This window comes from Cyanistes caeruleus, chromosome 9 (assembly GCF_971803275.1).
Source record: "Cyanistes caeruleus chromosome 9, bCyaCae1.hap1.1, whole genome shotgun sequence".
Lineage (NCBI taxonomy): Eukaryota > Metazoa > Chordata > Aves > Passeriformes > Paridae > Cyanistes > Cyanistes caeruleus.
Window position 1 is genome coordinate 31,452,627 of NC_141709.1, and position 22,355 is coordinate 31,474,981.

At 42.5% G+C, this 22,355-nt stretch overlaps 1 protein-coding gene and 1 long non-coding RNA gene across 15 annotated transcripts in view; one reads left to right on the plus strand and one right to left on the minus strand.

The window, feature by feature from the left end:
• The window catches only part of FGGY (FGGY carbohydrate kinase domain containing), a 279,434-nt gene that overhangs the window by 131,551 nt on the left and 125,528 nt on the right, over positions 1 to 22,355 (plus strand). For 4 of the 14 annotated variants that reach the window (XM_086841676.1, XM_086841677.1, XM_086841675.1 and 1 more), the window contains 2 exons: positions 2,423 to 2,520; positions 14,989 to 15,094. Coding sequence is in view for 2 of the 14 variants with exons in the window: in XM_086841673.1 (XP_086697799.1) it covers positions 592 to 655; positions 2,423 to 2,520 (162 nt within the window). In the remaining 12 variants the exon portion in view is untranslated. Of the gene's footprint in view, positions 1 to 588; positions 656 to 2,422; positions 2,521 to 14,988; positions 15,095 to 22,119; positions 22,301 to 22,355 lie in introns of those variants that run through there. The other 10 variants (XR_015273696.1, XM_086841681.1, XM_086841674.1 and 7 more) reach the window with 7 other exon arrangements.
• LOC147651755 (uncharacterized) lies at positions 19,201 to 19,646 on the minus strand. The gene is made up of 2 exons (XR_015273702.1): positions 19,538 to 19,646; positions 19,201 to 19,428 (listed from the first exon to the last, which is right to left on the minus strand). It is a non-coding gene; the product is annotated as an uncharacterized LOC147651755 (long non-coding RNA).

Sequence of the window (22,355 nt, forward strand, 5' to 3'; positions counted from 1 at the left end):
TTGTAATCTGAATAATAATGATAAGCTGACCAGACACACAGAAGCATTACTTGTACTTCCACCTGTTGCTCTGGAATACATCATAAATGAATAAAGGATTACCTGTTCTGCACCCCAGCATCAATGATAACAGGAACTGATTACATGGCTTTGATTTCTGCTCTTCATTGTTATAGAATATTAAAATCAAAGTTTTTACCATTTCTCCAGAAAACCTCATGTTTTCTGAGGTTGCTCCTGACCTTTTACTTTCAACAGCCATCACAAAAAAATACATGAAATGTAGACATTCAATGCAATTAGGAAACACTACAGAAAAAGAGCTCCAAGCCCAGTGTGTAGAATCTGTGTGTCTGTTCTTTATGTTTTGCCCACTGATGAGCTTGTGCCACTTCCTTGGGCTCCAGGTCAGTACCTTTCCCCTTGGCGTATCCGAAATGAACGCTCACCAAACCCAAATGTTATTTCCGACATCTGTTGCTTGTTTGGATGGCAAAATTTGTGATAACAGTCAGAAGAAAGTAAACAGTCCAGTAGCCATGGAAACCTCATATCCTTTTTTCCTGTTTCTTTTTCTGCTTTTTGCAGTGAATGAGTCGGTGCCGAATCCAGCTGGATGGCAGCCCAGGAGACGGCCGTCCCCAGCTCAGCCACGGCAAGGGACAAGCCCTGCCCAAAGCCAGGAGCTTTCTCTTTGCACACTCTCACCAAAGGACTTTTTTCAGTCCTTTTTTTGGGAAGAGTAGTTCAGTGCCTCAGGATGAGTGACCATTTATTCCCTGGTCCCTCTGGCTATGGCCAGAAGATAAAATACCCCAAACACACAGTAGTGTATCATGACTGGCACCCACACGATTCAGCTCTTTCCCCCATTCCTGCATCCCAAGCAGGTGGCCTCATCCAGATGGTCTACAGGGAACAATCCTTGGACTTTGATGTATTCCAAGGCATCATCTGGGAGAGCTGGGACAGTGCCATGTCAGGGAGGGTTCTAAAAGCAACACAGCTTGAGGGAACATGGATTAAACTGTGCCCTTCTCCTTCTGGGTTTGCAGAATAGATACAACCTCTATGAAAGTTGTGAACAGAGGCTTTATGGTTCAGACAACAGATCTAGATGAGCAGTAAAGCTCAGTTTATGTTCCAGAATGGATCAGGACAGGTATTTATTGTAGTAAAGCCCCCAGAGTGCCATAGTTAGTGTAATGCTTTTTCTACAAAATTTTACAACCAGTTTACAGAATTCCACAGAGAAGGTTGTCAAGATGCAATCTTTAATATATTCCAGTCCAAATCTCTGTGTGGCTTCTAAATATGTGCAGTAAGTGTCTCTAAATGGACTTGTCCCTGGTCACATGGGCACTGTGTCATGCCAGCATTGATATCATCATTGGATTATCCTCGTTAGCACTTTGAATCTCTGTAATGCACTTTGAAGTCTTCAGAGGAAGAGCTTCATGGGAATATTTGGAGAGCCTGATTCAGTTCTTAATTGGACTGACTCATGTTGAGTCACCAGGATATCCATTAGCTGCATCTTCAAAATCCAACATGGAGATTTTCAGTGGTCCGTGAGAGAATCAGACACCCCCAGCAGCTGCTGAGATTCCCTAGGACTGGGAAATCTGCTTACATTGTAGAAAGTGCTGATTTCTGGTGCACCAACCAGCACAGCTTTGGCTGCCAAGTCATCCCATTTCTGTGTTCTCCTGATGCCTGGATGACCAACTGCTTGCCAGGAAGCTCTTGGAAATATCTCCTCCTCCCTGGCTGCAGCATCACTGGCGTCTCTTACACACACAGAGCCCACCCACACCTCCCCCTCCTGCAGGGAGAACTGGGCTACCAGAAGCAAAGTAAGAAATGCAAGAAGCATTCTCCTTTTCATTTCTAGGAAAGGCTTTTTACTCCATAAATGCTCCTTGAACAAAACAGCAAAAGGCAGTGACTAAGGCACCTGATGACTAAAATAATTCAGGTTGTGGGAAGCAGCAGGATTTGATGTTGAATACAAATCTGAGTGTGGTTCACTTCACCCAGCTCGAGCCATGTGAAGTTAAGCATTCAGCCTAAACAACCCATCCAAGTCCTGAGCTGTTGGCAGAGGGGATAAGCACCGAGAGCTGACTCATCCCCCCTCACTTTGTTCTGCTGGGCTGAAATGAGTTGTCCTTTGAAGTTGCTTCCTAATAGCACTTCCTAACACTCAGCAAAACATGTAGAGAATCTGGAAAGGGCAGTTTATTGATGTTAGACAGCTGAAGTTAGGTAAGATAAAGCTACTACTGATACACTGCCATGTCCCAAGGACCACAGGTCCATAATCACAGATTCCATGGAGGCCAGCAATGGTTCACTTAACCTTGTTCCAGTCTGCCCATACACTCAGGGTGTCTTAGCATTGTTTTTTCTCTCTTTATAGGTGGCATTTGTAGCAGATTTTTGGCTTGTTACCACTCCTTTTGGAATAGAAAAAGAGAAGACAACTACTCTACAGACCACCTTGGGAATCTCTGTCCTGTGAGTCTCTTTCCTAGAGGAAAAAAAATCTGCTTCATTCTGTAGTAACAGCAGCACAGAATGGATGGCAGAGGAGAGAACGAGCAATTCAAACTTTTAGAATAATGAAGTAAAAAAAATTGGGCCACTCTTAAATTATATTAATAATATTGAACCCCATTTTAATTATAAAATTAAACTTTGGCAAACTTGGCCAAACCCTTATCTGTTCTAGACCTACTTTGAAGATGTAAATCCTGGCATCATTATGGGGCTGCTGAAATTTTCATCAGGTAGATTCAGTATAGGACAAGACTTGCAAACCTTTTTGTGATGCAGTAAAAAATATCCTTACAGAGTGTTTTCAAAACTAGGGGTAAAGTACTAATGCCACAGCTTTATCTAGGGTGTGATTTTCCTTTTTCATTTTGATAGAGTAAAAGTCTAAAACTAAGAAAATGAGCTCTTAGGCTCACTAAAAAAAACCTCATGAAACAATGTAAGTGATCTGTGACAACTCTCTCTGAGCAGCAGAAGGTTTGACTTGAGAATAACTGTGAACAATTAAATATTGAATATAATGAGAAGAATATTTTCTTTGTGTTTCTTACGACATTTCTTGGTTAATTATATCATGCATCTGTTGAATATGTAAAGCTTGCTGCTAAAAATGTTCCACTGCTAAAATTAATAGAAGTATGTCAGAGAAGGAGATGTGTTGTGAATAATACAAGAAATGTTACAAATAATGACGACTATGGAGCCAACGGGCCTACTCCCACAGGCAGGAATTATCGGGGATGAATAAGAATTGTGGGATGACAACTGTAGTACTTGAAATCTTTGAAAACACTTCACACGCTTTCACCCTAGAGACACCTTGAGACAGCAGCAGAGCAGAGATGCAGGAGCTCATCCTGTGCTGTTAGATCCAGCAGCCCTTTGTGATGACTTCAGCAGGGCTGGGATCAGGCTGTGGAGCTGGCCTGAGGCTGAGCTGGGTGTCAGGGGCAGGATGAGCTCAGGCTTCTGCTCTCCTGCTCTGTGCACTGTCCATGAGAGCTCAGACCACGTACACAGTTATCTCTTAGCACAGGGGTGATTGTATAAATCACTCCTGCCTTCCAGCTTATTATAACACTGACAGGGAAGGTGCCACCATGCTGGTAAAGACTCTGCATGTTGGAAGAAGTAGAGGTTTAAAAATGAAAGATCCAAATGAAAAGGCCCAAAGATGCAGAGGAGGCAGGAGAGGGGATGAGAGAAGGATGCTGAGAAATGGTGCCTGAACCAGCTGGGTGGGCAGTAACTCCTGGGCCTGGGTGAGCTTTGGGATCCAGAACTTCATGGTTGTGTCAGAGCAGACAAACAGGCAAAAGGATCAGGTAAGAGAGGTCTCATGTACAGGAAATGCAGTGAGGAGTTCATGTTAACAGCTGCATTTCCCTACACATGCTGTGTCCTGTCACAACCACTGCAGGATGGAGCTGTGGTGTAACAGCTCTGAGTTTGTTGAAGGAACTGGTACAGGGTGGGACTGGGGGTACTTCCAGTTAAGAGTAGTTGGGTCTGCCCCTCTGGGCAAGATCTGTGGACATTTGTTCCCTGAAATAACCCTCTTCCCTTCTTATGCTTATCTAGACCCTGCTCTTACTGACAGCAAAAGGAGTTTCCATTACATTTCTTCAGTTTTTGCTAGGTTTTCATATCTTACTTTGTTCAGATATCAGAGAAGTTGTTTTTAGGGTTTATTTCTTAAATATTTATCAGAACTGACTTTTAGTGCCAAAATAATGTTCTTGCTCTGTGCCTCTCAGTGAGAAGGGGAAGGTGGGCTGTGAACTCCCAGCATTTCAGCAGGTTTGTGGTAACTACCTGGATGCTCATTTTCCCCTTGGAATATGGAAGTGATCTCACTTCTCTTTTCCTGAAGGCAAATTATTTTATGTCTACTGAAAACAAAATCATTGAAGCCATTATAACAAAATTCTTCTCTTGGAAGTTCATTTCTGCCCTCATACATGGCTCCTCTTGGTGCCAGTCCAGCTGAGTGTGGAGCTGTGCTTTCAGTTACATCATGGACATAATCTGGACTAAGGAAAATAGACAATCCCCTGGGTTTTATTCAATTTTTTCTTTTACTTGGGTTATTTCAATGATCCAGTTCTGGGTGTAATTACAAATTTTGGCAGAAGTAGCTCAGAGGCAGAAGCAAAGGTTGAGGAAAGCCTTGCTGCTGTGATAAAGTATCACTGAACCCTGACAGTGTGTGCTCCCTATCCAGCAGCTGAAATGCTTCGGTTTCATCCTTTATCTTACCTTTTTTAAACTTGTTTCTGTATTCCCAGCTAAGGCTCACTGGTAGCTATTGGCTGTATCTTGGGAATCATCTGAAATTGTTTCATGGAGTAACTTCAAACCTCACTAAAGCTTTTTTGACTCAAAGACCTGAGCCTGCTTCCACTGTCAGAAATGACAGAACTCTCTGATAGTGAGGCTGCCATGAAATTGAAAAGTCACTGTAAATGCTTTAATACCAGTGGATTTAGGGATTTCCTCAAGCACTTTATAGTTATGTTCCCAGCTTTGTCTGTGTTTCACTGTCAACTGTCTACTGTTCTCCCTAATCCTCCCTGGGCTTTCTGGAGCTCTATCTTCCCTTCCTGCTGACAGATAAAAATTTATTGTTGCTACCTTCAATGTTCTTGACATACTGAGAGCTCATTCCTTTCACGTAAACATAGGAATGTTTCAGTGTTTTAGTCTTGAATTCTTTAAGATAATTAATTCAGTCTATTATTCTGTTCCCCTTAGCAACCAAACATCTGAGTTTTAATTACTCTAACCTTACTGTTTAATTACTTAAAGCTTCCTCAGCCCTTTGAAAGTTGAAAGTGTTAATTACTTTTGCAGCATGATTATTTTATATTTCTGAACGATTTGCATCTGGACGTTTTAACCTTCTCATATTTCAATTGATGGAGCAGTGTCCCTTGTCACTTCCCTCCAGAAGCCAGAGATGTAGACCAAAACCATTCCTTGAGTAACTCCCCTAACTTCTTCATTTAGCTTCTGACAGAGAGAGGTTTAGTATCTTCTTTGCCTCAGCTTTCCCCACTTTCTGCTGTGGATCCTTTTCAGGTGGTTGCTTAAATGGATCCCCAAAAGACTTGGGAATGGTGCTGCTGATGCATTTGCCTGAGGCAGAACCCACTGCCCACAGCAGGAATGCATTCGTGATGGTTTTCATTTATGCATGGAGGGACTAAAATTCCGTGCACCTTGGCTGATTCTAATTCCAGAATTCTATCTCCTGTCCAGGAACAGTAAATGTGGAGAAGCCCTCCTGTGCTGGGCTTTGTCAGAGGAAGGAGAGCAGGCAGTTACACATCATGAAGCTCTGAATATTCACCCTGAGGAGCAAAACCCCCTTGAGAAGTCAATCTTCGTTAGGGCAACGAAAGGGATGCAGACTTATTATTCAACAGTAGTCATCAAGTGATTCTGATATCTGCTCTTGTGAATCACCGGTATTCTCCAGGACTATTACTTTTAAATGTCAGCTCTTCACATCTCTGCTTCTTATCTGCCACCTCAGCCACCACGGATTGTTTCCTAATCACCACCGGTTAACTCCTAAACCCACAAAGACACACCGCTTCAAGAAGGCTTTTTTTTTTTTTCCCTGTGACTGATTTATGCAAAGAAAGTTGTGTGAATATTCACAATGAAGCCCTCCTTGAACGTACTCTAAGTCTGTTGTGAACAAAGAGAATTTGGTTGAGGTAAATGTAGTTCCTGTACAAGAGAACCTTTGTGTTACAGGTGACACCAGAGCTGCAAGAGGTGTCAATGAGAGAAATATTTGAATTTCTACTTTACACTAACTTTGAGACATGGAGAAATTATGACAGTAATAGAAGCAGGGAGTTCTTCAGATTCAATTTTCAAGAAAGCATTAGAAAAAATTTTTTCCTGATATAATTCCCAGTCTTTTCCTACTCAGCTTTGATAATAAATATCCCTTGAGGACAGCAAACATGAATCTACTGAGAATCTTAGATGAGGGGTTTTAATAATTTCATTTAAAGTGCTGTTCATTCAGTTCTTGCAATCTGCCTGTCTCTTTTCTCAATTCCTTATGTTTTTACTCAAAGAATTCTCCCTTCCAATTAAGTGAATGAAGCTTCGAATTAAGTAAGGCTGTCATAGGAAGTAAAATGAATATGACTGATTTTTATACTATAAATTGGAAGCAATTACCAGTTTTCTATCTTCATTTTTGCTTGGAAAATTTACACTTAACCCAGCAATACACCTTAATTAAAGGCCTATCTATCTATCTATGTAACCTTCTCTTTCTAGCAAGAGTCCTTCTGCGGGCTATATTAAATTTACTACGGTTTCATCTCTTCGTTAATAACCTTTTCGTATATTTTCAATTAAGTTTCTGGTCACATTACAGCACTGAGGTAAGAGCTCTGGCTGACCTTTAATAGGATATGGATAATAGAACATCTTTGGCTCATGTTCTCCTTTGGTAGCACAACCTTGCACTTCTACTGAAAACATCTCTGGAATTTGCAGACAGCTAAACGTGCTCCTTGCATGAAGAAATTCTATTCCAGACAGCAGCAAAACTGGACATCCATCCACATTCCCTGAGATCAGACAGTGCTGAAACAACCCCACTTTGTCTTGGTTTTATGGCAAAAACCAGTGGGGGATCATGAATGGCCCTCTATGTAAGATAAAAATACTTTGACTGATACGTTCCATATGGCAAGTCATGTTTCTCCCCACGTGAACCCACAGGGCTGTACTGTGGGGTAAAGGGTGAGAAGGACCACTTGTATCTGCATTCAGAGGTCAGTGCTCTGGTAGCTGGACAGAATAAGACTGGCAATTAATGATGTAGAATGATAAGGGATGTTTGTGCTCCCTTGAAACCATCAGGATTTCGGGGTGGGAAGGGATATATTTGATATCCAGCCAGAGTTTTGTCAATATGAATATCTGAACCAGCTGTTTTTCTTGCTCTTCTCCCATGGTTTGATTACCCTGTTTTTCTTTATGTCTTTTTTTTTTTTTTTTTTTTTTTTATTTATAACTCATGATGCTCTTATGAATTTTAGTGCCAGAGTATCACATATTTGTCTTTTGATAGGGGATTATAATTTTGCTTCCTTGAGTATGGAACCCCCAGCTCCTCTTCAGCTCCACTTTTTGTTCTCAAATCAGCCTTTCCCCAGTTTAATTCAACAGATCATACAACTAGCCTCAGCTGAAAGTTGGCAAAGCACCGAGGGAACACAGTAAATTAAATCTGCCAAGGTGATGTCTCTGTTAATTCCTGCTGATATTTTCATTTCCCTGGGTGAGTGTTCAGGAAACTTCATCTGCCATGTCCACATAAAGTGGTGTCTGAAAATCAGGGTGGTAAAATTGTCCCAGATGAGGGAGAGCTTGGTATTTCAGATGGAGAACTCAATCTGTGGCAGATCCTGAATGGATGAAGAGGGAACAGCTCCAGGATGGGCTCAGCTCAGGGGTGCCACTCCTGCACGATGTGACTCAGGCTTATTCCCATGTGGGTTTGTCCCATTGCCTTGAATGCTTTGTTCAATGAACTACTGGTTGAACCTGCTGCTAAATGTGCCATATCAAAGGTCTGTTGAGCAATATCTTCCCCAGGCAGGTGCTTGGCTTTGGAAGTGGCTGAGATCCCTGATAACCGAGGTTTCCCAGTGGCCCTTGCCCTGCAGCAGAGGAATCTCCCAGTCCCTGTATGGGTTTCACCCTGAGTCAGCAGGACTCATCTTCCATCCATGAAAACAGAAAATGGATGATTCTTCTTCTTCTTCTTCTTCTTCTTTCTTCTTCTTCTTCTTCTTCTTCTTCTTCTTCATCATCATCATCATCATCATCATCATCATCATCATCATCATCCTGATCCTTTGTTCATCTGTCACATACCACCTTCAGCTCTACCAGTATTTCCAGTCTGGCCCACCAAGCTTCTTCCACAATTATTTCCATCCTTCTTTCTGTGTCACAGTCTTTGTTCTCTATGTGAACTCCCTCATTTTTTCCACCTGGCTGTGAATCTTTTAATATTTAGTCTCTCTTGAATACACATTTCAGCTTGTTTTCCTACAGAACTGAATTTACTTCTACACACATCAGGTTTTGTTCCCACTCAGCTCCACACTTTCTACTTCCCTATCTGTTCTGAGAGTGTGGGATGAGGAACAATCCCTTGTTTAACATGCAAAGCATGCAAACACATGCTAAATAATTATGCAAATATTTTTCAATTGCTTTCATTGTGATTTTTATTACCATTGTTTCGGTCTCACCATGGAAAATGGAAGCCAGTGAGCTGAAGTGTCTGAATGGAGCTGGACTAGAGCCTGAATTTCCTGATCCCTGTTCAGGCTAGAGCACATGACTGTCTCCTCTGTATGTTCTTGCATGGAAAATTCTTATTTACAGAAACAGAAGATCTGGAATTTGCATAACTTTGTAGCAGCAGTTCCTGCAGTATGCTCAAAATACTGGTGTTTTTTTAGAAACCTGAATTCTCATGTTGTTTGATTACATGAAGCTTTCAGCCTTCAATGAAATTCTACTGGTTCTTCAGGTCATTGAGAAAATCTTCACACAGATAATCCAGTTTGGGAGGCTGAAAGCCTGGAGTGAGCTGCATCCCTCTGGGATGTTTTTTGGGGTTTCAAGTGCCATTCACTGTGTCCCTTCTCTAGAGCCAGTCTGAGCTGCTCCACATATTTGGGTTTTCAGGCCATGCATTGCACCTAAAACGTGGCAGGTCTGTGGGAGGAAGATGGAACAGCCCAGAAATGGCATCATTTTGACACATGGAAGACAGTGATTCAGTTATTTCACAGGTACATGGACTTCTGCAAACATGCAGCTCATAAAAACCTTGACAGTGTTTGAAGAAGCAGTTTGGTAGTGTCAGACTCTTGTAATTCTGCCAACTGGCCAGTTTGGTTTCCATATAAACCATGGGCTGGAGGAACAGGTGAGCACTTGGTTGGCCTCAGGAAATATCCTTTCTTCTAAGGCAGTTTGTACACAAAGCTTTAATGCCATTTCTTGATCTGGACTTGTGAATGAGGAGAGGTCCTCAGTCTCTCAGATGCTAATCCAGCATCTCTTGCTGACCTAACATTGACCTACATCATTTAAACCAAAGTGATGTGCAGGCGACACAGTTTCTGCTGGGAAAATGCAGCACGTACCAACATTTCAATATTACTCTTTCTCCTCGGCCTGTTTAACACAGTATCTGATGTGAATGAAGGGAAGAAATGATGTACAACAAATTCCTTGCACCAAAATCTCAGAAAATAAAATGCAAATGTGTGAGAATGACACAAACTCCCTTTCTGTGAACACACACTCACAGAGCTGTTGGAGTTGCCAAGAGCACAGCGAGCCAACCTACGGCGTGTACGTCTGTAATTTACTGAAGGGAGGGGACAGGTCTAATTTATGCACTTGGGCCTCAGACCAGGGTTTACCTCAATGCTTTTCAATGCACAAATTCTGTAAATCTTTCAGGGAGAAGGAATGTCAGCTCCTGCCAGGCTCTGGACATGCTGAAAATGTCACTCACACAGATGATGACTTGTGTTTAATTTGCTGTTGTGGATGGGCCTGAACCAAACTCCCTTTCTTGTTCCAAGCATCTCTAAATTTAGGAGATTTTGGCAACTCAGTCCAGATATGAGTCAAAAGTTCTCTGTGTTCCAAAGAATAAGTATTAGTCTGCAAAGGTGGGAGTCGTTATGTAAATGGGATAATATAAAGGAATATCAGTATTAATACCTTTGTTATGCTCAGAGCTAGAGGTTTGCCAAGGCTTAAGTGGACTCAGGATGAGCTGGACACATCCAATTAATATAAGTAATGTGGCTTTTCTTGAACAAATGTGACTTCTCGGTGCACATTACAGCTGCTAAGTGTTCCAGCTCTGCTGCATCTGGTCCTCAGAGGGTTACAAATGTGTATTCTAGTGCTACAGCCTGCTCTTATTTCTGCATTTGTTTGGTACTAAATAAATGGGTTCTGATTTTCAGTGCTTCTGTCAGGGAAGTAAAAAATATTGGTATGGCTTACTGATGGATATAAAAGCCCCAGGGAAAAAAGCCCACAGAATATGAAATTAAGAATTATGTGTCCACATGCAAAGTAAGTGTGCTGGACCTCCCAACCCTTTCCTGATGTCACTGCTGTGTTCACAGATTCTGCAATCTGTGCAATCTGTGTTCACAGATTCGAGTGTCTTCTAAGGCCCTTAGTGAATGCCTCATCTGAATTTCTTCCACTGATGGCACAATTATCAGTGACCATGTTCTACTGCTCCTCTCTCATGAGGAAACTTCTTCATGGAGGGAAGCCATCCATGTGTTTATGGTGGCACTGGGGTGCTGGCCCAGGCAGGCCAAGTGGAAGGTGAATTCTTTGAGCTGTGTAGTTGTTCTGTCAAGTGTGCAATTCTGTCCAGTTTCAATAGAAGAAAACAGGATTTCCTTCCACAGTCTCCTACAGAACCCTTCATTTCTTTAAATGTTTTGTGATTCTCTCATCATCACATACCAATCTCACTCCTGGACATCTCCTAAGTGACTGGGATTTACCACTAGCAGATAAAAAGAGAGAAATGCAGTGGCATGGAGGAAGATTATTCCAAACTCTCTTCTGGCTTCCCAGGCTGGCAAGACAGGCAGATCTCTCTGTTCTCTGCTTTCTCTGTGGCTCACCATGATCTTCACCTCCACTCCTCCCAGGGCCCCTGGCTGGAATTGTCCTTTCCCCTCTGGTGCTCCCTTGCTGCTCTGCACCATGCTGGCTGTACCACTGTGGGAGAAGCTGATCTGTGCCTTTCTCTGTGCTGGCTGAAGCACTGAGCACTCTGATTTACCCTCCCTGGAAGCAGTAGGCAGAATCGTGGAGAAGGCACAACGTGCCACATGAGGATCAGCTTAGCAAGTTGGATCCGTGACACTTTGCAGCAGAATAAAAACTGTTTATTTTCTTTCCCAGCTGTTCTCCCAAGCACTTGGAGCATTCATTTGCCTCAGCATGCAGGAGATTTACGTATTTCACTTCCATTGACACGGCAGAAGAGACCCTCCTCACTTGTAGATTTGTTCTTTTAATAGGCATCCAGCACAACTGGGAATTAAGTGCATGTGTGTGTCCAACAGAGAGGAGACCAGAACCAGCTGTAGGCACAAAGAACTGCTTAGGAGGCCCATTTTTTTGTGCTGATTTGGTAACTCACGGGACAGGCAAATCTTCCTTTTTAGGAATGGGGAGAAGAGGAAAAACAGAGGACTTCAGATTGTATCACAAGTGGAAGGGGAGAGATAGCAGGGAGAGAACTCTCCACATGAGATTCTCCTCTCCCTGATGGAGCAGCTGGAGCAAATAAGGTTCATCCTGAGCAAATGTGAGCTCATGGTGCCTCCACTCGAAGCTGGCAGAGCAGCCGGGGTGTTCCGGCTCTGAGTCAGTGCTGTGATAACTTCCTCGCGTGACTTCCTAAATGAAGTTAGAGATCCTAAAAGATACCAAGGGACTGTGGCACAGACCTGCTGCTCCCAGTTTGAGCTGTCTTATATTCCAAACCTCTTCAAATTGTAGATCTTATTGCAAGGACAATCCGAGATTTTGGGAGAGACAGGTAAGGCCCTTAGCCATTCTCACTACTGGGAGATGCAGGGACGAGTCACCTGTGCCATATAATGACAACACAAGCCCAAGGAACACAATCCTCAGCGAGATCCTGTTAGAATTAGCCACACAAGAAGGTGAATCTTAAAGACAAAAGGAAATGGTAATAGGAGGGAAGAAGTGGCAATGACCGGAGGCCTTAATTTGATGCCAACGGTATCTCAGAGAAAGCAATTTCCCAGAGGATTGTCAGAGATGTGAAATGAATTGTAAGAGCTGCTTTACAGGCATTTGTGGGCACACACACCTGCTTACAGCAAGGGAAAAGACAGTGCGTAAATGTCTGGAATATTACATAAAAGCTGTCTGGTAGACTGGGCAGAGCAATTAAAATCCATCCCGCTTAAACGAACCCTGAGTGCAGGTCAAACAAATCTAATTTTTATTGTTCCTTAAGGAGATGTCTGTACAGGAGACAAAAGGGGGATGCAGCCGTCAGGTTAAAAAATCAAGATGCCTTTAAAAAATTAAATGTTCACAATAGTGCTACAGCAAGCTGGATAAATGATATATTACAGCGATGGTTTAAAACTAATTGATGACTAATGTTGTAATGCATTTGTAGCTACACTGATCTATTATATATCTTGGCCAAGCTGAAGGGACACTTCAAGGAGAAAAATTGCTAACTGTTTTAACCTGATGGAACTCAGGGAAAAAATAGTTACTTTACGAGATAAATGGAAAGGTTATGACCTCCTAATGTACATCTGGGTCTTGCAATGCAAAATCAAATTATCATTAAACAGAATGTGATCTGTGATGGAATTAAAACAACTACAAACCAGCACAGAAGTTTCCTCAGAGAAACACAATAGCCCAGTTTGAGCTGGGAGCAGTGGCTGCAAAGCTGCCTGGCTAAAGAACTGGTGTAACAAGTTGGGATGGAATTGTTTTGTTCTGTAATGAAAGTTGGTTTAATTGGAGAGCGCAGGAAAATCGTAAGCATCTTTACAGCCATTTACATATGTAAGCCATTCTATAAACATTACTTAATTACTGTATAAATCATTAACAATTTACCCTAAGTTACATGTGTCTCTCTGGCTCTTGCAGGGTAGACAGGAAACCTTATTTTCCCCTCCTCATTTTTGTCATGCCTGAGGCTCATGCCCTCTGGGTTTTACCCTTACAGTTGGAATTCAGAGGAGATGTCAGTCAGGCTCTGCTTATTTTCACATCTAATTCATGCAAAAACCAGGTTTCCTCTTGAGGCAGTAAACTGGCCCAGATTTGCTTCAAAGTTTGGCCCAGGTTCAGTGAATGACTCACTTTAACTAAGGTACATCCATCTTCCTGGCTGGAACACATGGTGGGAAGTGTTGTCAAAGAGCAGAGAGCCCCATGAACCACAGCTCAGGGCTTCAGGACCTTGCAAACCAAAAGCAGTGGCTCATTCCAGCCCCTGCTTTCCTGTCATCCAATATTAAGGATATCAAGTGGGTGTCCCAAACATTGCTGCTTAACCCAGAGTCCCAACGTGGGGTTTTTCAGACTAAACACACTGGAAAAGGCTGGGATGGATTGCTGGGAGCTGAGGTGGGAGGAATTTCAGCCAGAAGCCTCCCTGGTTCTGGGATCCATGCAAAATTCTATGGAATAAATCTGGCAATAGGTAACAAATGAAGATAACATTGTGGGCCATTTGCAAAATATGGATTACCTTGAATAGCCATGATTTAAAGGCCAAAAATACCACTCTCAGCCTCTGAATTGGTTCCCTCCAATAGGAGTATGTAAAATGAAAGAGAACAAGCTAACCAGGATACCCCCCACCACAGGTAACACTGATTTTCTTCTGCTTGAGAATAAGTTAACGTAGCAAGGACATGACCAGCCTGTGATGTCATCTGAGAGCAACATATTCTTCCATGTATTCTTCCATGACAGATTAAACCTTGCAGTGGGTAGGGAAATGCCTGCAATACCAAACTACAAATATATTGTGCTTTGAAGGGTTTTGATGTACCAAAACCCCTCAAATCCTCCATATATTTTAACTGCTGTACATCAGGCTTCCTCCTCTGCATTCACCCATTTTTGTTTGAAGCCCAATACAGACAGCAACATACAGGAAAAATAGGGTTTTTTAGCTCAAAATGGAGAAGTTGGAGTTTTAATTTGGGAGGTGTTTCTTTTACAGGGGGACATGACTCTTGGTTCAAAATTTTAAGTTATTCAGGTCATGGTATCAGTGTCAGTTTTCAGTGTTGGAAACTCAGTTGCACAAGTACCACTGAGCTGACTTAGAACATTCATTCTCTCAAAGGATGGCAAACAGTCACATCCACAGATCTATGTGAGATTTCTTTCCTCCACTAACATTAAACAAAACAGCTCAAACAGATATTTTTTTTATTCCAGATCAATGTGATTTCTTAAAGCTTCGTGTTGAGTAGATAATCCTCAGAAGGGATTTTTAAAGCAGAAAAGCATATGAAACAACTTTGATGAAACTTTGAGCTGCCAGTTTATTTAAAAGCAATAAAGTAAGGAGGACAAAAACCAGAGTTAAGTTGTAGCAGGGCACTTGGCATTCAAGGTGATTGTGATAGTGGTCAGGAAGGATGAGATTGTGCTCTTAGCAACCACACATCAGGTCCTGTGACCACTATGGCAGAGTCATGCCCTGCACATGGATTTGCTTCTTAGCTGCTGACCCTCAGTGGCCAGGATTCCATGAAAGGAAATATGGGATAATTATGTGCCATTCTAATTTTCCAGTCCCATATGTCCCAAGATGACAAGTTCCCAGTGTATGCTGTGACCATGGGGACGAGGTGTCCACCAGAACATCCCATGGCATTCCCATGACTGCAACAGACTGGAGGTAAGGAAACTGTTCTGGTGTTTGGATACACTCACAAACAATGATCCCAGCAACTCTTGGAGAGGGTGGGGTTACATATCCAGTCATATATTCCTCCTCATTTTGAAACAATCAGACATAAAATACTCTAAAATAAGAATGCATAAATAATTACCACTTGTTTCCTTCCTCAATTTCTTATCTTGCTTTATCACAATATTCGTAGCAGTGGCTGACAGAAATGGCAAATATGTCCAGTATTTCTGAGTTTTGTCGTGTCTTGTTTTTTTATTTCACTTTTAGCTTTTCTGACTGGCCAATGACCCAAAAAGTTGATTAAAGCCATGATGGTCTTATCATGGCTATGGAAAGACAAACTGTAAAATCCAGAGGTTACCAAAGCAGAATGGGATATTAAAGAATGCCTGAAGAAGGATCATTCTTCTGCTTGTGAGAACTGCAGCTGTACCAAAGGTTTTTGTATCTCTTGTACACACATTAAAATATATCCTACACATATTTTTCTATATATCTTAATTTACTGAGAGCATTTGCTCCATTTGATTTATACTGAGGCTTTATGATTAGTGTAAGAATGCAAGTAGAAAAGTCTATAGTATTCCATGTTCTTTCAAATATTATGTCAGTAATCCAAAGGAGTTTTTGATGTGATGTCCTGAATGTTCTGATTGGCAAGAGAGCTCAGCATTGAGCACATCATTTACCAGCTCACTGCTGTCACAAGCTATTGCATCCTTCTTCCCTCTTGACCTCTTGATTAATCTTTTCATAGTTTTGGTTCTAGTATGGTTTTGAGACAGTGTTGATTTTCCCAGGAAGCCTTAAGAACATGAGTATCTGCTTCATGCTGTCTGGGCAGCTCAAACAACTGCAGAGGGAAGGGAATAATCTCCCCCAGACCCTTGACAGCATCACATTTCCACCCCGTCACGGTGCCCGGTACTTGCAGCGCTGGCAGGAAGAGCTGGGGAAACTCCTGCTTGCTGGGCCATGACCTGTGGAGCTGCATGGTTTTAGGAAATACCAGGTTAGCTCCAGGAGCAGGGAAGTGTTACAGCTCTTTGTTCCTGTGCAGAAGTTTTCAACATCAGTGACAGCATCAGTGTGTGTATTCAGATTTCCATCTGTCATGCAAGGCATAAATCCAAAGCACTCTGTGAGATCAGTCATGCCCAGAATATTTAAAGTTACCTAAAATGTTGGCAAATTAACATCTCACATTTTTCTCCAGAATCCTGAGTGGTGCAGACATTCTGTTAATCATATATTGCAAGCTCAGGCAACACATTAAGTATGGAAAATGGGTTTATATAACAAAGATGAGGCAGAACAAACTGGATCCACAAATGTCTTTCTATTCAGTCCATCTATAATAATTTCATTACATTTCTTTGGGGTTTATCCAGTTTTGCCATGACCACCTACTGACAATGTCTCTGAAAGGAAAGAAGAAAAAGCACGAAATTCTAACGTGCAAGACATACAAAATAAATCCTGTGACGTTTTCTAATATGGGAATGTTCCTAAATGCCAGACTAAAACATCCCTCCAACGGTTTCTTTTACAGACTTCCCTTGTTCCAGAAACTTGGCCTGACTTAGGAGGAAACCCCATAGTTGTCCCTTAAAAGTTGAATTGCATCAGTGTGGGCAAGATGTTGGGCCAAATTCCTTAATGGTGCAATTCCATGAAAATCAGAAATCCTACACCAGAGCTGAATCTGCCCTGTGGTATAAAATGATCTCCCTGGAGGCAAGACTTTTGGAAGTCTTTTTTAATTCTAAACAGACAATTTGTTTTGGGTTGTATACAGAGCGTGACAATCTCACTGCTGGAGGAACCAGCTACATAAAAGGTGACTTTATCCCCATTTCTTGTGCTGTTTGGTTTATCTGTGTTTGATTTGCAGGTAGCTGCATGATCCTACAAACTTCATTTTATGCAATGGAATGAGCCCCTGTTCCGTTTAAGATTTTAAAAGATTACAGAGCTGGTGTTGGGATATTTGTACATTTTGCAATGAGTTAAGGAGAAAGGCTGTATGTTGTTTATAATCTGGGAAGTACAGATCTCAGTTAATCTTACCCTTGGAGAACAGACAGTTATATTTTTTATAAATTAACAGATCCTGACTGATTGCCTCCTATGACTGTGTTCACCAGTTTTGGAATTCAAAGGGCAAAATAAGATCTGCCTTTTGTAGAAGGTGCCAGGAATGGCATCAGGACACACTGCCTGGAGGGAGGCTGAGCCTTTTCAATCCTCCCCACACTGACTGGATTTGGCATCACTGTGTGATATATCACCACTGCAACAAAGTACTTCATGCAAGCTGGTCATATCCTATGGAAAAAACCTTGGAAGGATGTTGCAGAAAAAAAATATTTAACCTCTGTTCACTGTTTTTCTGGAGATGTAAGGCACTGTGAACTTTGAGGAGATTTTCACAGCTTGGCTTGTGAAATTCATTTCCAGCTTGACAGATTGTGATTTCATGATTTTGCACATCTGGATTTTGGCACAGGGCTGTGGTGGGAGATGTCTCTGGCATCCATGGAGATGTCCTGCCTCCCAGGACAGTCTGTTTGCTCCTGGGCAGTGAAGAGTCCAGTCCTGGCTGAGCTGTCACCTGCCTGCCCTGCCCTGGGCAGTGTCTGTTCCACAAGGCAAAGGCTGCACAGCTGGAGCTGGCTCTGGCATCAGTGAGCTCAGGAATCACTTGAATAAAAACGTTAATGTTAAAATAATGTTTTTAAGGTTCAGTGTAGGAGTGTAAGGGATAGGCAAAAAAAAAGTTATAGGGGTATCTGTAGTGTGTGCTCTGGGGAACAAACAACATTTTCACTAGCTGAAAACACTGTGTGCATAGACTACTGAGCACTCCCTCTGCTACACTGCACCAGTGGGCTGCTTTCCTGGCCAGGCATTTTGGGAGGGGGTCTTCTCCTTCTGGCAATCTTCCCAGAGGGGAACCAGTTGATGAAAACAGGACTTTAAGCCAGGATTTTTTTCAGCATTTACACAACAGAAGGAGAGTTTACAAAGGTGGCAAGAGCCATGAGCATTTTCCCTTTGTGTATCACTGTGTGACAGCAAAGTCATCCTATTTTCCCACCAGGATCACACGGTGTCATAGAACCTCACTTATTCTTATGGCATTGCAAGTGTGGTTTCAAAAGAAAAATCCCCGTGCTGTCTGGAATGCTCAACTGTTGGGTACCAGAGTCGGAAAACATCCTGCCTGCCACGAACGTTAGGAAAACAGAGCAGCCCTGACTCGAGTGCCAAGTGGTTTTTTGGAAGGCTGACTCCCCTGAGAATAAAGGATATTGGTGTCCAGCCAAGTGGGCAGGCAGGAACAGGCCCTGGGCAAGACACTGGAATTTTGGTGGAGCCTCAGATATTGTCTACTTATTTGTATCAGCTCCTGGATTTGGTATTAAAAGGTGAGCTGCCCAAAATGTGAGGAAATGGGCCACAAATTGATAAAATTGGAATTACTTTTCTAGCTATATTTAGAGGCATTTAAAACAGGGATTTCCCTTTTCAGCCACTCCAGTATCCAAGAGTAACTTAATATTTCTGTTAAAACCAGAAAAAAATCCCCCAAAGTACATTTCCTTTTTTTCCTATTGTACACTCAAAAATCCCTTCTTGTTGCAGAGAATTAAATTGGTTTTTACTTCCCCATTTCCCTGTTTAGATGAATAGTCCTGGTCTAATGGACAAGTAAACACTTCATCCAGAGTATTCCCCAGCTTCTACTTCCTGTAACACTTGAAGAAGTGCTATACTTCTTCAAATGAGAATAAAACCCACCCTCAGGTGCTTGTATAAACTGCCTAAGCACACACACGAGCAGGAACTTTAATAAATACTTTTGTCCTTTCTGTTTTTATACTAATAAACATCTAAAGGGAATTTTTGGGTGTTCAGAGGTCCATTGCTGCTTGACATTCACCAGGAAGTTGGGATGTTGGGGCAAAACTGGCATCCAGTGAACTCAAGAGATGATTTTGTGTTGATCTCAACAGCAGGGCTGGGTCTTTATTTCCCCGACAAGGCTAGGAAATGTTCATTCTGCCTCTTTCCCCTGCACACACATATTTTCTTTTCTTTACAGAGGGAGTCATTTGTCTTTATCTCACCATTCACCTCTCTCTCTGATTGCAGTTAATGGAATTGTCACCTTTATGGACTCATGCTCCATTTCTCAACCTGTCTGGACTTTGGCCTCCAAAGGTTACCATGGCTAGTGAAGTAATATGATTGAGTCTTTTCCGACAGATTTATGCAAGATTTCTTCTCCAGCAAGTGTCACATCTAGTCTAGTTCTGCAAAAGAGAATATTTCAAAGATGCCAACTGTCATCTAAGCCCAGTAAATTGTTCTGTGGGGTTGAGAGGACTGTGGGGCATCTCGGGCAATGCTGATTTACACTACCTGGAGCACTATCCCTGCTGCTTGAAATATGGGCTCTGGTTAATCACTAAAAAAAGAACATCCCTGTCTCCCAGAAAGCACATTTAAAACGGAATTTTCATTAGTTACTCTGTAATGAAAAGACAAAAGGGTGTATTTTAAGTGAATCTGTCCAGAATCCTGGAAGAAGAGGGGTGGGGAGGGAGGGGTTATTTGAAGGAAAACTACAACAGCTACATGCAAAAAATTGGTCTTAATTTCCATTTAAGGCACATACATCCACAGAATATTTTCAAGTTTATAGAAAGATTTTGGAATTATAGAGGATTCACATCCTCCTGCATTTGATACAAAGCACAAATTAATCATCATTATTCTGCACTAATACAACACCTCTTAACCCTCAGCTTTCAGAATATTTCAAAGGGGCAATGAATTAAGCCTCATGTGGGCTTGGGAATATGTGATAATCTAAACTTGGATTCTTTAATAAAAAGCATTTTCAGGACTTTGATTTTGGAAGTTGGAAACTTGTAATTGTTCTTGAAAATATCTTACTTTGCCACTCACTTGGAAAGAAACCATGTGAGTACTAGAGAAGTGAGATAAAATGGAAAAATGTATTAAGCAAAAGTTCATAAGTTTGTCTGGACTACTTTTGTTATTTATTGGAGGAAAAAAACTGGGTAAATCAAGGTGCTAATGTGATATAGATGTAAAAAAAGGCAAATTTGAGGCCTGTCTGTAACTAAATGAGTGCAGGGGGAATTATTACTGCCACCATACAAGTCTCTTGCAAGACATCATTTAAACATTACACAGTGTGTCAGACTCTGATCACTCATGCTCAGAAAAGATGAATTCTGACTGACAGCAGATAATACACAACTTGCTATTATGAGAGAAAATAAATTATTAGTATTTAACGTGGTAAAACAAATAAGGGACTTCAACAGTGTCTACAAATACATTGTGGGAGGAGAACAAGTATTATACTAAAAGAAACTGTCGGTATATGACTATACAGAGGGCAGAAATAAATTTGTTTTTAATGAACAGAGAAATGGGATTCTGGAACAAAATCAGGTCCATTTCTCTGGGCTTCATTTTACTGCTTTTTAGTCGAACGAAACATTTGGGTATCTCCCCAGTCACGGTGCCTTGTTTTAGGCCACTGAGTTAATGTGAAACAGCTCATTTGTGTCTCTGAACTTTACACTTTCCCTGCATGGAGCGCTTCCCTGGCCAGAGCAGTGGCCCTATGCTGGGATTTGTCCCCACGGGCCAGGTCTGACTCAGATTGGGATGTGCACATCTCAGGAAAGAGAAATTTAAATCTCACTGCATCGCAGACCTCCTGGGGAGCAAAGCAGAGCATGAGGGCACACATTCACACACCATGCTGTATGATTTAAAATTACAGTCAGGAGGGGGTATTTTATTTTTTAGCCTATCTATTCAAAGCAAAACATTTGGAGTAATGCAAAAAAACCCAAACACTGCAGAGTTTGGGTTGAATCTCCTTTCTTAGCCAGCCCAGACACAAGGTATTCCCAATGGAAAAATCGATTTTCACCCAGATTTCAGTTTGGTATAAGCAGTGTTTTCCATCAGAAAATCATCCCAACGGAAAATTACTAACTGGTTCTAGTACAAAGTGACTAGCAAAGCTCTCAAAATGATTCAGTGGCAAGGCTGGAATGAGAACCCACAGCTCCTGACCACGAACCCTGGGCTCTAACCACGAGACAAACACTCATCTTTCCCTGAGCAAGGCTGTTCCTGCAGCATTTCTGCTCAGGACGAAGTGGGAATACTCTGGAAATGTTGCAAAAGAACTTTTTTTTGCTGCAAGATTTCCTGTTGTAGAACATTTGGGGGGTAACGGGAAAAATCCCTGGTGGCTCCTTGGGGCCAGGAATGTTTGGACACGATGGGAATGTGAGGGCTGCCATCCGCTCCTCCCTGCGTGGGTTGAGGGGGGTCATGCAGGGGTGTGGTGGGATCTGCTCCCAAACCATGGAGTGCTCAGCCATGGATGCCCCATGGGTTGGACTCGATGGTCTGAGAGCTCATCTCCAACCTCACTGATTCTGTGATTTCTCTGTTTTCCAGGGATGCATTTGAAGGCATCCCACTCCTCTCTCCATTTTAAGGCCCCATCCTCTCTCCATTTTAAGCAAACCTTAACTAAACCCAGGGTTTTCTTCCTCACATCAGCATTTCTCCAGCTTTTCACGTAAAACTCTCAGAGCGACCCAATGCAGAAAACCAAACTCAGGGGCTGCAGCCCTGTTTTACTCATTTAAGGAGCATTTACATTACATTTAAGGAGGCTTACGGTGAGAGATGTCCTGAGCCCTGACATTCCCTCCCGTTTATTTATTCTTCTATATGTTTCTACGTATTTATTCGCCTGTATGTTTTGATATATTTATTCTGTATACGTTCTTAGTGGTCTCCAGGTGGCTTCTTGTACCCCCGCACCGCTTTTGCGACCCCCGATATTTCGCAGCCGTGTACGGGGCAGCGGGGCAGGGAATTACGATTTCTCAGCCGTTTAACAAACCGCACCAAGCCCGCGCCGGCTCCCGGTTCAGCCGCGGGGGAAAGGCGATTCCGTCCCGAGCCGCCGCTGCCCCTCAGCCTCCGGCGGGGCCGCCGCTTCCCTGCCCGCCCTCTCCCGGCGCAGGCGCGGCCGGCCCCGGCGCCTTTCCCGGCAGCGGTGGGTTCAGGGGACGTCCCCGCCGGGCTGTGACGGCCCCGGCAGTGCCAGGGGCACAAGTAAGTGACGGGTACACGAGTAAATGACGGCCAGGGCACGGCGGCCCCCGGCCCC